The 12645-nt window shown below is 61.2% G+C and overlaps 1 protein-coding gene across 3 annotated transcripts in view; it reads left to right on the top strand.

Moving 5' to 3' along the window:
* The window catches only part of NAV1 (neuron navigator 1), a 139078-nt gene extending 127151 nt beyond the window's left edge, over positions 1-11927 (top strand). For all 3 annotated transcript variants that reach the window (XM_068986265.1, XM_068986264.1, XM_068986263.1), the window contains 13 exons: positions 1138-1334; positions 1447-1639; positions 1984-2152; positions 2425-2522; positions 2634-2729; positions 2938-3097; positions 3401-3636; positions 4178-4332; positions 4486-4557; positions 4932-5128; positions 5584-5702; positions 7101-7298; positions 8823-11927. In XM_068986265.1, the coding sequence (XP_068842366.1) occupies positions 1138-1334; positions 1447-1639; positions 1984-2152; positions 2425-2522; positions 2634-2729; positions 2938-3097; positions 3401-3636; positions 4178-4332; positions 4486-4557; positions 4932-5128; positions 5584-5702; positions 7101-7298; positions 8823-8918 (1986 nt within the window). In that variant the 3' untranslated portion in view covers positions 8919-11927. The remainder of the gene's footprint in view (positions 1-1137; positions 1335-1446; positions 1640-1983; positions 2153-2424; positions 2523-2633; positions 2730-2937; positions 3098-3400; positions 3637-4177; positions 4333-4485; positions 4558-4931; positions 5129-5583; positions 5703-7100; positions 7299-8822) is intronic.
* The last annotated feature ends 718 nt before the right edge of the window (positions 11928-12645 follow it).

Below are 12645 nucleotides of genomic sequence, written 5' to 3'. Positions count from 1 at the left end.
GTCCCTCTGCCCAGCAGTTCTGTGTTGGAAACACAGACCCGCATGGAGCACTGTTCCCACTTAGGATCTCCACGGCCTTAGGAGGTGGCCCCTGCAGGTGGGGTCACAGTGAGCACACACGGTCTCCTGAGACGTGGGGCTAGAGACAGACGCGTCCTAGTCCCAGGTCTCCGTCTCCACAGAGAACTGCCCAGAGAGGGCACAGCCCTGCACACGCACTCCCCCCTCACACCCCCATGGAGCCAGACGGGTCTTGCTTATGTCCTTCCTGGTAGAGACCCCGACACACCCCTGCTGCACCACCACCCCCCACAGCTGTCCCGAGCCCCAGGAGACACGCCTGGCAAGAGCCCTCAGATTCGCACTCTGCTCTCTTGCTGCCCCAGCGACCTGGTTTGCTTTGACCCTCCTTACTCTCTGTCTCCGGCTGCAGCTCCATCTCCGTGTCCCTGCGTGTGTGTGCATGCTCAGTGGATGCATGTGACGGGCGTGGGACACATCCCCGGTTCGCCTCCCGTACCCCTAACACCCAGCTCGTCAGCACCCAAGACCAAGCCAGTTCCCCCTGCACACTTGGAGGAGATGCTGGGAAGCTCCCCTAATTCTGGCACACTTGAGTGCACATGGTCGAAAGCACTTGTACCCTGCAGTGTGCTGAGTGCGGGCGGCAGTAAAGGAGCTTAGTTCACTCCCATCTTTTGATTGCACAAAATCGTGTTGTCTGTATCTGCTGGGTAGGCTCTGATCTGACTGATAAGCCCAGCTCAGAGGTGGGTCCTGAGGCCCAAATGAGCCAGGGTGCAGGCTGAGCAGTGGCTGATCTGAAAAAAGCAGGATGGGGTCACCAGGAGGTTCACCCCGTGCCCCTGGGGGTCCCCTCTGTCCCTTCACAGCAGGGTGCCCCCAAGGGGGAGAAAAAACCCAGGACGTTCCCACAGTGCAGCAAGCCCTAGTCACTCAGCCTGAGTTCCTAGGCAAGCCTCCCACCCTCGTGCCACAAGGCCCAGAGACGCCTTCCTGAGGGCGTGCCCACTGCCGCACATCCCTTCCTCCGGCCTGTGTCTCAGAAGCCCCCTCCCGCCTCCCCATCTCCAGGGCCTGGCCTCACAGCGCTCTCCCCAATCTGCTTTGTTTTAGCTCCGAAGCTCCTTCAACAAAGCCTTCAGTATAAAGAAGGGGCCCAAGTCAGCCTCCTCCTATTCTGACATCGAGGAGATCGCCACGCCCGACTCCTCCGCCCCCTCGTCCCCCAAACTGCAGCACGCGTCCACCGAGACCGCCTCACCCTCCATCAAGTCTTCCACCTCGTCTTCTGCGGGCACCGACCCCCCCGAGTAAGTTTTCCCGGGCCGCCCCCCACTGTAGCCCCCTCCCCAGGCCGCGGGACCGGTGACGGCCGCCCGCGGGCCCAGGGTCTAACGCCCAGTGCTCCACGCCTCCTTCCAGGGGCCCCGCTCCCCCGGCCCCCCACGCCCGGCTGTTCCATGGCAGCGAGGAGGAGGAGCCGGAGAAGAAGGAGGTGTCCGAGCTGCGCTCGGAGCTGTGGGAGAAGGAGATGAAGCTCACAGACATCCGCCTGGAAGCCCTCAACTCGGCCCACCAGCTGGACCAGCTGCGGGAGACTATGCACAACATGCAGGTCCTGGGCGCGGCGGGGCCGCAGGGCCAGGCGGGGATGCGGGGAGGGGCGGGGCTTCGGGGGGCGGGGCCGCAGGACCAGGCGGGGCTGGACGGGATGCAGGGATTGGCTGCGGGATGGAGCGCAGGACGGGGATGCGGGGAGGGGCGGGGCCGCAGGGCCAGGCGGGGCTGGATGGGATGCGGGGATTGGTTGCGGGATGGAGCGCAGGACAGGGATACGGAGAGGGGCGGGGCTTCGGGATGGGCCGCGACTTGGATTTTTGGCTGCGAGAGGGATGCAGCGCGGGGCGTGTCTGCAGGACCCGGCGGCTGAGGCTCCAGACCCGCCCGTTCTTGCCACAGTTGGAGGTGGACCTGCTGAAAGCAGAGAACGACCGGCTGAAGGTGGCCCCAGGCCCCTCGGCGGGCTCCGCTCCTGGGCAGATCCCGGGATCGTCAGCTCTACCCTCCCCTCGTCGCTCCTTGGGCCTGGCGCTCACCCATTCCTTCAGCCCAAGCCTCGCAGACACAGGTACCTGTTGGGGCGAAGGCCCTGGGCGGGTGAAAAGAAGGAAAGGATTCCCCCCTCACTCACTCTGGTGTGGCTTCCTGGGGTCAGAGAGGTACCAGTGCTGCTGAGACACCAAGGGTCGCTGTGGTCCTGAAACCCTAATCACTGTCTGGGCTGGGACTCCTGGTACTTTTTTGGGGTAGATACAGACTTTGTGGAAAGGGGAGTGGCAGGAAGGTGTAGGATAGTCTGGGGTGCCTCCCCAAACCAGCATTCCTGTTCCCCACCTCCAGACCTGTCCCCCATGGATGGCATCAGCACCTGTGGTCCAAAGGAGGAGGTGACTCTCCGGGTGGTGGTGAGGATGCCCCCCCAGCACATCATCAAAGGGGTAAGGAGCTTGGGGGCCGTGACACTGTCGTTTCCACTCGAGAAGCCTTGGCTTTGAGGACCCCTGAGCCGAGTGTATGCGGCTCCTGAGCCGCCCACCTTGGCCTCACAGGACTTGAAGCAGCAGGAGTTCTTCCTGGGGTGCAGTAAGGTCAGCGGGCAGGTTGACTGGAAGCTGCTGGACGGCGCTGTTTTCCAGGTGTTCAAGGTAAGAGGTGCAGGAGCTCAGGGGGCTGCCGGTCCTCTGAGAACACGGGGGCCCGGGCCTCGGAGGCTCCGTGCGGAAGCCCCCAGGAGACAGACAGCTCCTCCCCTTCCTCGTGGACCGCTGTGCCCTGTGCCGCTGCTCGTCCTGCGCTCTTGCTCTCCTCTGCATCCCTCTCGAGCACCTCTTTTCTCCCCTCCCTTCCCGTCAGGACTACATATCTAAGATGGACCCGGCCTCCACGCTGGGACTGAGCACTGAGTCCATCCACGGCTACAGTGTCAGCCATGTGAAGCGGCTCCTGGACGCGGAGCCCCCAGAGTTGCCCCCGTGCCGCCGAGGGGTTAACAACATAGCGGTCTCCCTCAAAGGTCAGCCCCAGACCCTGGGTGCAGGGCTGTGGGATGGGGGGACTGCCAGGCGGTCCGTCGTGTATTCCTGGAGCAGGAACTGGCTGAGGGGCTGCAGGGTGGAGGTCGCCATGAGACTCAAGATAGGCTCACCTGCTCCAGACTCGTCCCAGGGAATGTGTTGTTCACAGGATGTTTCTGCCCCACCTGGGCTTCCCCTCCACCCGCCCCCATAGCACACGGCCTGCCCTGCGTGCCCAGAGCCAGCCCAGGGGGTCCTGCTGGGCGCAGGGGCGCCGGCTCACGCGGGCAGGCGCGTTGCAGGCCTCAGGGAGAAGTGTGTGGACAGCCTGGTGTTCGAGACGCTCATCCCGAAGCCCATGATGCAGCACTACATCGGCCTGCTGCTCAAGCACCGGCGGCTCGTCCTCTCGGGCCCCAGCGGCACCGGCAAGACCTACCTGACCAACCGGCTGGCCGAGTACCTGGTGGAGCGCTCCGGCCGCGAGGTCACCGAGGGCATCGTCAGCACCTTCAACATGCACCAGCAGTCCTGCAAGGTGGCCGTGCCCCCTCCGTCCACCTCCGCCCGGCCCCCCCGCTCCACGGTCCTCCCCGCCCGCCGCGCAGCCCCACTCCAGGCTCCTCCCTCCCTGGGGCGCTCCATCCCTCTCACATGCCACCGGCCCTCTGCCCACCTTGTCAGTCTCTTTCTCCGCCTCCCCTCAGCCTCTCTTTCTGGGACGGCCCTCTGACCGCGGCCTGGCTTCCTTTAGGGGAGCCCTCGGAACTGCCGCTCGCTCTGCCGGTCCCTGCATGCCGTGCCCCCGGGGAGGCATGGCCATCGCAGGGGCTCCCAGCGCAGATCCTGTGCACCGTGGTTAAGACAAGCGTGTTCCCCAACCACGAGCGGCTCAGGGGCCACTGCTGATCGGGCTGCGGTGGCGGGCTTCTGCAGTCACCGGTCCAGGCGCACCTCACAGGAACCAAGGCCCCTCCCGGGATCCAGAACCAGCCCAGCTCCTCCGAAACCCTCCTCTGCTAGGCTGGTCCGGGGGCTCGCTGCTCCTGAGTGCTGACCGCCCGCTTCTTTCATTTCAGGACCTGCAGCTGTATCTCTCCAACCTGGCCAATCAGATAGACCGGGAAACAGGAATTGGGGACGTCCCCCTGGTGATCCTATTGGATGACCTGAGTGAGGCAGGCTCCATCAGTGAGCTGGTCAATGGGGCCCTGACCTGCAAGTATCACAAATGGTGAGCTGGAGTCAGGACCAGACTCACCACAGCGGGCAGAAGGGAGCCCAGTTCACCCCAAGCTGTGAGCGTTCCGGGGGTGGGGGGTAGCACACGGCAGAAATCGAGTATTCAGACAGGTCTAACGGGTTTTCTTCCTCTGTCTCCCCGCAGTCCCTATATTATTGGTACCACTAATCAACCAGTAAAAATGACACCCAATCACGGCTTGCACCTGAGCTTCAGGTAAGACCTATGGCCTGAGTCTGTAAACCGGTTCAGTCCAGGATCTGGCCGGAGGGACAGCGAGAGGAGAGGAGCAGGCGCCCTGTGGGCTGGGAGAGGAGGCGTGTGCCGTGTTGGTGCCGAGGGAGATGGGCCCGTGACACAGGAAGAGGGGCAGCCTCTGCCCACACACCCCTCGTCCAGGCCAGTGGGGTCTGATGGTCACCTGAGGGGGTCACTGATCTGAGTGCCAGCTCTGCCTCGGCCCTGAGTTCAGCAGACCCGCAGGCATCAGTGGGAGGCAGGCAGCTCAGGTTGGGTGGGAGCGAAGTCGACCTGCCCTCGTGCAGTGCCCGCCACCCCCCCCCCCCGACCCTCTGCGTCCCTGGCCACAGGATGCTGACCTTCTCCAACAATGTGGAGCCCGCCAACGGCTTCCTGGTTCGCTACCTGAGGAGGAAGCTGGTGGAGTCGGACAGCGACATCAACGCCAACAGGGAGGAGCTGCTGCGGGTGCTGGACTGGGTGCCCAAGCTGTGGTACCACCTGCACACCTTCCTGGAGAAGCACAGCACCTCTGACTTCCTCATCGGTGCGGCCTGCGCCTCACCCGGGCGGGGCTGGCGTGGGCCCCTTTCCCTCCCGTGTCTTCAGCGTGTGGAGGACTCACTGGCCCCATGCCTGCAGCCTTAGAGCCGCGGGTCACTGAGTAAGCACCCAGTGTGGTGCCCCTGCCTGCGTCAGCTGTCAGAGCTCAGACCTCACCCACACTCCCCAGACTCGCTGAGAAGACGCAGGGGGTGTTAGGGGAGCTTAGTGCTGTCTCTGGCTCCCACGCCTCCCGTCCACCTGGAGAAGCATCGTTCCTGAGGCTGCCCCAGGCTGTCAGCGCCCACTGTCTTGACCACGATCGCAGTTCAGCCCCGCCCTGTGCCTCTCTCACCCTCGAGTCCCAAGGCCTTCTGCCTGGCATTAGGGAGTCAGCGGGGCAGACGGCCAGGGAGAGTGAGGTTCTAGGCCGTCTCCCCGGCCCTCTTCTCTCGCCAGGTCCCTGCTTCTTTCTGTCTTGCCCCATCGGCATCGAGGATTTCCGGACCTGGTTCATTGACCTGTGGAACAATTCCATCATCCCCTACCTACAGGAAGGGGCCAAGGACGGCATCAAGGTGAGCCCACCCCGGACCCTGCTCAACCGAGGCCAGGCTGGCCCACCTCACAGAGTGGAGACAGAGTCAGATACACGGGCACTGAGGTTTTCAGGGTCTCCTAACAGGCCGGGCGAGGCATTATACAGATAATACTGCTTTCCCGCCTATGGGCAGCGCCCAGCAAGCCGCTAAACGGCCACTGACCTGGGGCTGTGTGTCCAGGCCTAGGCCTCTTGAGTCTCCTCCAAACGCAAACCACTCCCTAGGGATTTGGGCAGATAGAGAAACAACTGAGTTAGGAATTAAGTAAGATCCTATTATAGCTTTAGCTCATTACTAATTACTAATTAAAATGTTATTCTGGTCAAGTTACTTGACCTTTTTAAACTCCTCGTATGTAAGAAAGGAGACAGTATAAGTTTGCTCTGTTTTGAAGGCAAATGAAATGTGTGAAAACATTTGTAAAAGTGAGAATAAGAACTTTATGCAAAAGACAGCTGTCACTTTTAAAAACCTCCTCCGCTTTCTCACCCGTAAGTCAGGGCATACTCATCACGGGTCCACAGTGACGTGGTGACTGGACCAGTGGTCGTGTTTTATCCAGAGTCACATGTCAGTGTGGCACACACCATCTGATGATGTGGGAGAGTTCCAGAGATGCAGTATGTCACCGTTTTCATTTAGTTTTGCATTAACAGTTTTCTGATTTAAACCATTTTTACACAGATGATACCTCTTTTCAGCAAAGCCCAAATTTCTTTCAAAAGGTATTATTACCGAACTGAAATTTCTTACTTGGAAAGCAAAACTGCAGGGTCATATGACTTGTGGGGTCCATGTCAAGTTTTAACACAGTTTGCCAAGTTATTCTCCAAGATGGCCTCGGAGCTCCCCGTTGGCCCCGTGGTTAAAACTCCGCCTTGCAGCGCCTGGGCTGCAGATTCAGTCTCTGGGTGGGGGCTAAGGGCCCACATGCCGTGTGCTGTGGCCAAAACTAAAAAAAAAAAAGATGGCTTCTACCAATCTATGCCAACTTATTTTATTTCCCATTTTGGGAAACTCAAAATCCTACAGGAATCCAAACCTCATGGCTTTACGTTTGAGGAAGTGCAGACACTTCAGGGGGCTTCCCAGGTGGGGCTCGTGGGAAAGAACCTGCCTGCCAGTGCGGGATACCTAAGAGACAAGGGTTCGATCCCTGGGTCGGGAAGATTCCCTGGAGCAGGGCATGGCAACCCACTCCAGTATTCTTGCCTGGAGAATCCCATGGAGAGGACCTGGCGGGCTGCAGTCCGTGGGGGTCAAGAGGAGTTGGACACGCCTGAGGGGCTGGGCACGCGGGCACGCGCACACCAGGAGCTGCTCGTCCATGGGCTCTTCACCTTCACCAGTGCCCACACCGCTCCTTCTCTCCAGGTTCATGGGCAGAAAGCTGCCTGGGAGGACCCAGTGGAGTGGGTCCGGGACACTCTTCCCTGGCCCTCAGCCCAACAAGACCAGTCAAAGCTGTACCACCTGCCACCCCCCACCGTGGGCCCTCACAGCATTGCCTCGCCCCCCGAGGACAGGACAGTCAAGGACAGCACCCCCAGCTCCCTGGACTCAGACCCACTGGTGAGTAGAGGCCACTGTAAGCCGGAAGTCAGGGTGTCACAGAACTGAAGCCTTGTCCACACCCTGCTGGGCCCAGAGGCCGGGGCGAACATGAGGCCAGCGGTGGTAGCTCTGGCCATCAGCACCCCAGGCGGCGCTAAGCAGCATCGCCCACCAGCAACGTGTGTGTCCGGCAGAGGCGGGAGGAACAGAACGGCGTGCAGGGCGGGGGAGCGGCTCCTGCTCCGGTCCTTGCTCCCTGGGGTCGTCCTGGGGACAGCCACGGCACAGCGACTCCAGGAGCTCTTAGAAAGTGGGCTGAGGGGCTTCCCTTCCGCCTCCCAAGGCAGGGGGCCGGGTTCAGTCCCTGTCAGGGAACTAGTTCCCACATGCTGAAGCTAAGAGTTTGCGTGTGGCCGCTAAGGCCCAGGTGCCGCCAAATAAATAGTTTTTAAAAAAGGAAAAAACGGGCCGAGACAAGTGACAAGCTACAAAAATACCCACAGAGCTTGTAACGGAGAGAACTGATGCCCAGAATGCGCGGCCTGAACCCTGAGACTCCCCACCGAGCGCAGGCTGAGGGCATGAGCAGGCCCTGACTAGAGGATGGGAAGGGAAGACGACCCTTCCCCTCTCTGAGCACTGAGGGGACGCCTATGACAAGGAGGCACCGGCTCAGTGTTGGCAGAGTCGCACACGTGCTAGGCTCGGCCCTTCCTTCTGCTCGAGGGGGTGTTGGTCGTCAAGCCGTCTTGCAGGACGGTTCAGCAGATGGCATGGACACACGACAAACCCAGGACCTCGCACTTTTACACTACCAGGAGATCCTTCTGCTCTAATCCTAACGCATTTTATTCAGATTCAGACCTTGTAGAAAACAGGTGTTCTCTGTATAAAAAGGCTTTTAAGTCAGGACAGTGTTAATCATGTAAACAGAAGGCTGGAACAACGATGCTTCCTTAGCTGAATGAGGGGGGTCAGAGGTGTGACCTGTTGAGGAAGCCGAGGGGACCAGGGCAGGAGGAGAAGACACTGGCGTCCAGGCCAGGCCTGGCGGGGGCGGGGTGGGGCAGGGCCAGGGCCAGGGCCAGGGCCAGGGGGCGGGGTGGTGGGCGGGGCGGGGTGGGGCGGTGGGCGGGGTGGGGCGGGGCGGTGGGCGGGGCGGGGCGGGGGCGGGGTGGTGGGCGGGGGCGGGGCGGGGTGGTGGGCGGGGTGGGGCGGGGTGGTGGGCGGGGCGGGGGCGGGGCGGGGGCGGGGCGGGGGGCTGGCCTGGAGAGAAGCAGGTCCTGAAGGCACTGAGTTCAGCGCTTAGCCCCTGGGCCACAGCCTCTTGGAGAAACGCTGTTAGGCGGCCTTGGGGCCCCCACACCCTCCAGGGAGTGGCCAGCAGGTCACAGCGTGGGTGCACTGCCCCCAGTCGCCCCTCACCCCCCGGGACCGGCCCCACCCAGGGCGGAAGCAGCCACCACAGCCTGTTCCCGAGCCAGCCCTGCACTCCCTGGGCGCCCCACCCCTCTCCTTACCTGTCTCTCTGCCCCTCTTCAGATGGCCATGCTGCTGAAGCTGCAGGAAGCTGCCAATTACATCGAGTCTCCAGACAGAGAGAGCATCCTGGACCCCAGCCTCCAGGCCACACTCTGAGGGCCCAGCGGCCAGTCATGGGACAGCGGGGGGGCAGGACAGTGCCATGCCATCCCCTCTTCCCTGCTCCCTCCCAGCGCGGGCTCTCCAGCCCCAGGACAGGAGGGGCCGTGGAGGAAGGGGCAGGTTCCTGGTGCTGCACCTTAGCAAACTCCCTGTGGGACTGGCAGGTGGACTTGCGTCCCCAGACCCATCTCCTAGTCTCCTCCGGTGACTTTGGGGAGAAGATCCTGGCTCTTTTTCCTTGATTTCTTGTCTCAATTACAGACTTCGGGGCTTTCTGGGGAGGGGTTCAGAAGGCATCAAACAAGCCTGCGGTAGTCCCTGATTCTCACGAACGGCTCAGAGACACAGCCTCGCCGGGGGAAGTCTTCTGGGAGGAGGCGGCTCCCGGACCCTCCCTTGGACCCTGCCCAGTTCTATCCACTGCCAACAGCTCTCCCTGCGCCCAAGATCAGGCTGCAGCCCAGAAAAAAAAAAAAAAAGCATGTGGTTTACAAAGTTTAAATCAATCTGTAACAGGTATTTTAAAAAAGGAAAGCATGAAGCCGGAGGGAGGAGGTTCAGTGGCAAAGTGCGCTACCTGCCCCCCCCCGGACACACGGGGGACACCAGCGAGATGGCCGCCCACCTGAGACGCGGCCAGACCACGAGGACGCCACTGCAGCCTTCAGAGAAGCGCCACCAGCTCTGCTCACAGCGCCTAAGTCAGCACACGAATCAATAAACCCGACTTTTTGTTTTGTTTTTTGTTTCCATTTTTCCCTCCCATTTGCCTATTTATTCCCCTCTTCTTTCTCAGCTTGTTTTCCTGTACCCTCACAAGTCCATGAAATGCTCAAGCTTCTTTTCCTGGGGCTGGTCTGGCTTTTCCAGGTCGCCCTGTGGAGAGCCCAGTGCCGGGCAACCCGCACCCGCAATGTGGAGAGCCCAGTGCTGGGCAGCGCGCACCCACAAGATGCCTGCCACGCAGTCGCGCCTGGCACTCCGGCACTCTCATGGGACCTGAAGAGCCAGCTCAGCAGTGGGACAGGAGGGACCTCGAGTCCCACACGTCTTGCCTGGAGCATGGCGGCCAGTCTCTGGAGGAGATCGTGGGCCCATCCTGACAGAAGACCTCAGCTGAGCTTCCCCGTGGACTGGAGGGAAACCAGAACCTGGAAAATCTCCCTCTGTGGCCTGCAGAGCCCTCACTGCACTGTTCTGATGGCAACTGCTCTGCCCGGCTGAATCCAGAATCCCTGGCTGGCCTTTACTGTCGGCTCTGAACAAGCGAAGACTCACTTGGAGTGGACACCCGTGTGAGACGCGGAATAGGATAAGTCTGATTCGGTGGCAAAGATCTGCCTTCCAAAGGGGTCCACCTTTTGCAGAAGTTGCCCTGAAGGCTCGGCAGTCCCAATTCCTTCATTGGACAAGCATTTATTGGGCACTTACTGTGTACCAGTCACTGGGTATAAAAAAAGAAGGTGTGAGTACTTACATTCACTGTCTACTAGGAAACATTAATCTCCACTGGACACACATCTCCTTATCTCGTGGACCTCAGGGTCGCCTGAGAAACGGCGTCCAAACCGCAGGAGCCAGCCGTCGAGAAGCCCGCGGTTAACTGCCAGTGCACTGGGTTGCCTGGCGAGGCTGTGGTTATGGGCTCTGCAGACCAGGCATCTGTGATGCTCTTTGGAGCCCCGAGTAGCACACACACTTATCAGAACCTACAGGCACAGCAACCACTAACCTGGATCTCTCTGTCCCACCAAACCAAGGAGCGGCTACATCTGAACCTTCCTACTAGAAGAGGTTCACTTAGGTCCAAAAGGTGGTCAGATTGCTCCTTTCAGAAGCTTCTGCATTCACCTGGCGGCTCCCAGGGATGACGGATCTTATCTGCTGGAGGGGATGTCTGTTGATGCTGCTAGAGCTGTGAAGACCCCAACCCTGCCAGAAAATATGCAATTCTCCCGCGGGAAGAGGCTGTCTGTCCAAGGATGGTGCTGACATCACTGCCTTAAGGTCTCTGCCACGCAGAAGGAGGCGGCCCCGGAGCGGGGCGTCCCAGCCTGGAAGGACGAGGAGACACCTCGCCAGGTGGGCCTTCCCCGGGCGCTGGCCTCTCAGCCCCACCTTGGCTGTCGACCCGCGGCTGGGCTCCGGCTCCAGCGCCGTCTCCCCCAGGGCTGAGCCCCATCTCTGTTCTCGGTGCTGCCCGGCCGGTGCCTTCTGTCCTGGGTGTTACTGGCTACTTGAGAAAAAGGAAAGGGCTGAGCCCCTTCCTCCATTCCAGCTGCCTCAGACCCCCCTGCAGCGATGCCTGCCTCCCCGGTCAGCGTGGAGGCCACCGTGCAGTCTGCCTGGACCTCAGCAGGTTGGCCCTGGCAGCCTCGGGTTCTTGCGCCTCATCTCAGCCCTGGCCCACCGAGCCAACGGGGGCGTTGTGCGTCACTCTTCAGCTGCTTGCCTCCAGAAGGAGGGCTCCCGTCCGGCGAGGGGGCACCACCCACCGCTGTCCCTCTGGAGTCTGGACTCTGTTTCCAGCTGTCCACCTGGGCCCCGGGCTGTGGGCGTCCGTCCTCCCCCAGGAATGGCGGCGACGTGGCGACTGCGGCCGAGCCTCACGGTGCTGGGCCCCTCGGCGCTCACGCAGGCCCCTCTGAAGCCGGCCCCCGCCCTGGAGTGAGCGGCCAGCACGGACCCACAGCATCCTCTCCCTCCCTGCTTCTTGGTTGAGACGCTGGGACCCCTCAGAGAGGGGCGGCCAGGTCCCAGGACTAAACTCGCACCCCAGCACCTTGAGGAAACCCAGCCCCTCCAGGACCGGACTGGGTGCCGCCCCGTCCCGCCCCAGCTCCTCTCCTCACCGCCTCTGGCGAGCAGACCGCCTGCCCTGGCACCCAGCCCCGCTTCCGGCCAGAGGTGCGACCGCAGCCCCCACCTCTGGATGGAGACCACCGCGTTTCGTCCAGTGTGTCTGTCCCCCGCTCCTGCGTAGGCACCAGAAATAAAGCGCGAGGTGTCGAGCCGGCAGAGGACGTGCTGTCTGTGTGTGTGTCTCTGGGAGCGGCTGGCTGCTGCCACCGCATCCTCCGAGGCAGCTCCGCGGTGCTTGTCTCTGCGCGCGTCTCGTCCTGGCGTCTCTGTTGCGTGATCTGCGTGTCGGGAAGCCGGAGGCTGGCTGAGGTCTTGGGGGTCCCCTTGCAGAGTCCAAAGTGGTCTGCAGGCTGAGCTTTGGTTTGAATGACCAACTCGTCTGCCCATCCTCCTTGAGGACCTAAGACAACATAGGCATTTTTTAAATTTTTTTCTTTCTTCCACTTTTCCTGGTTTGGGCCTAATCTCATCTCTTCACTTTGAACTCCTTGCAACAAGACCCCAGGTATTCAGAGGGGCACCCCGTCAGTCTCAGAGGTCACTTTATTTCCAGGGGGAGGAGCGAGCCCCCTCCCAGCCACACCTCACAGGGGAGCCCTGCACAGAGGCAAAGGCTGCCTATGAGAGCGAGACCTGTGGGACCCCCTATTGCAGGGCGTCTGGGAAAGGAAGCTGGTCTTGCCCTCACTGCACATGTCACACGGGCCTCTTTCTAGGGCTGATAGCGTCCTCCTCATGCTTCTTCCTTCCCTACTCCTGGGCCTTAGCTAAGCAGAAGCCAGTAGGAAGACTCTATAAACACCCCCACCCCCACCCCGCTGCCTGCGCACTGATGGGATGAAATGTACTTTTCCAGAGG

This window comes from Capricornis sumatraensis, chromosome 14 (assembly GCF_032405125.1).
Source record: "Capricornis sumatraensis isolate serow.1 chromosome 14, serow.2, whole genome shotgun sequence".
NCBI classification, from domain to species: Eukaryota; Metazoa; Chordata; class Mammalia; order Artiodactyla; family Bovidae; genus Capricornis; species Capricornis sumatraensis.
This window is presented reverse-complemented; position numbering and strand designations above follow the sequence as displayed.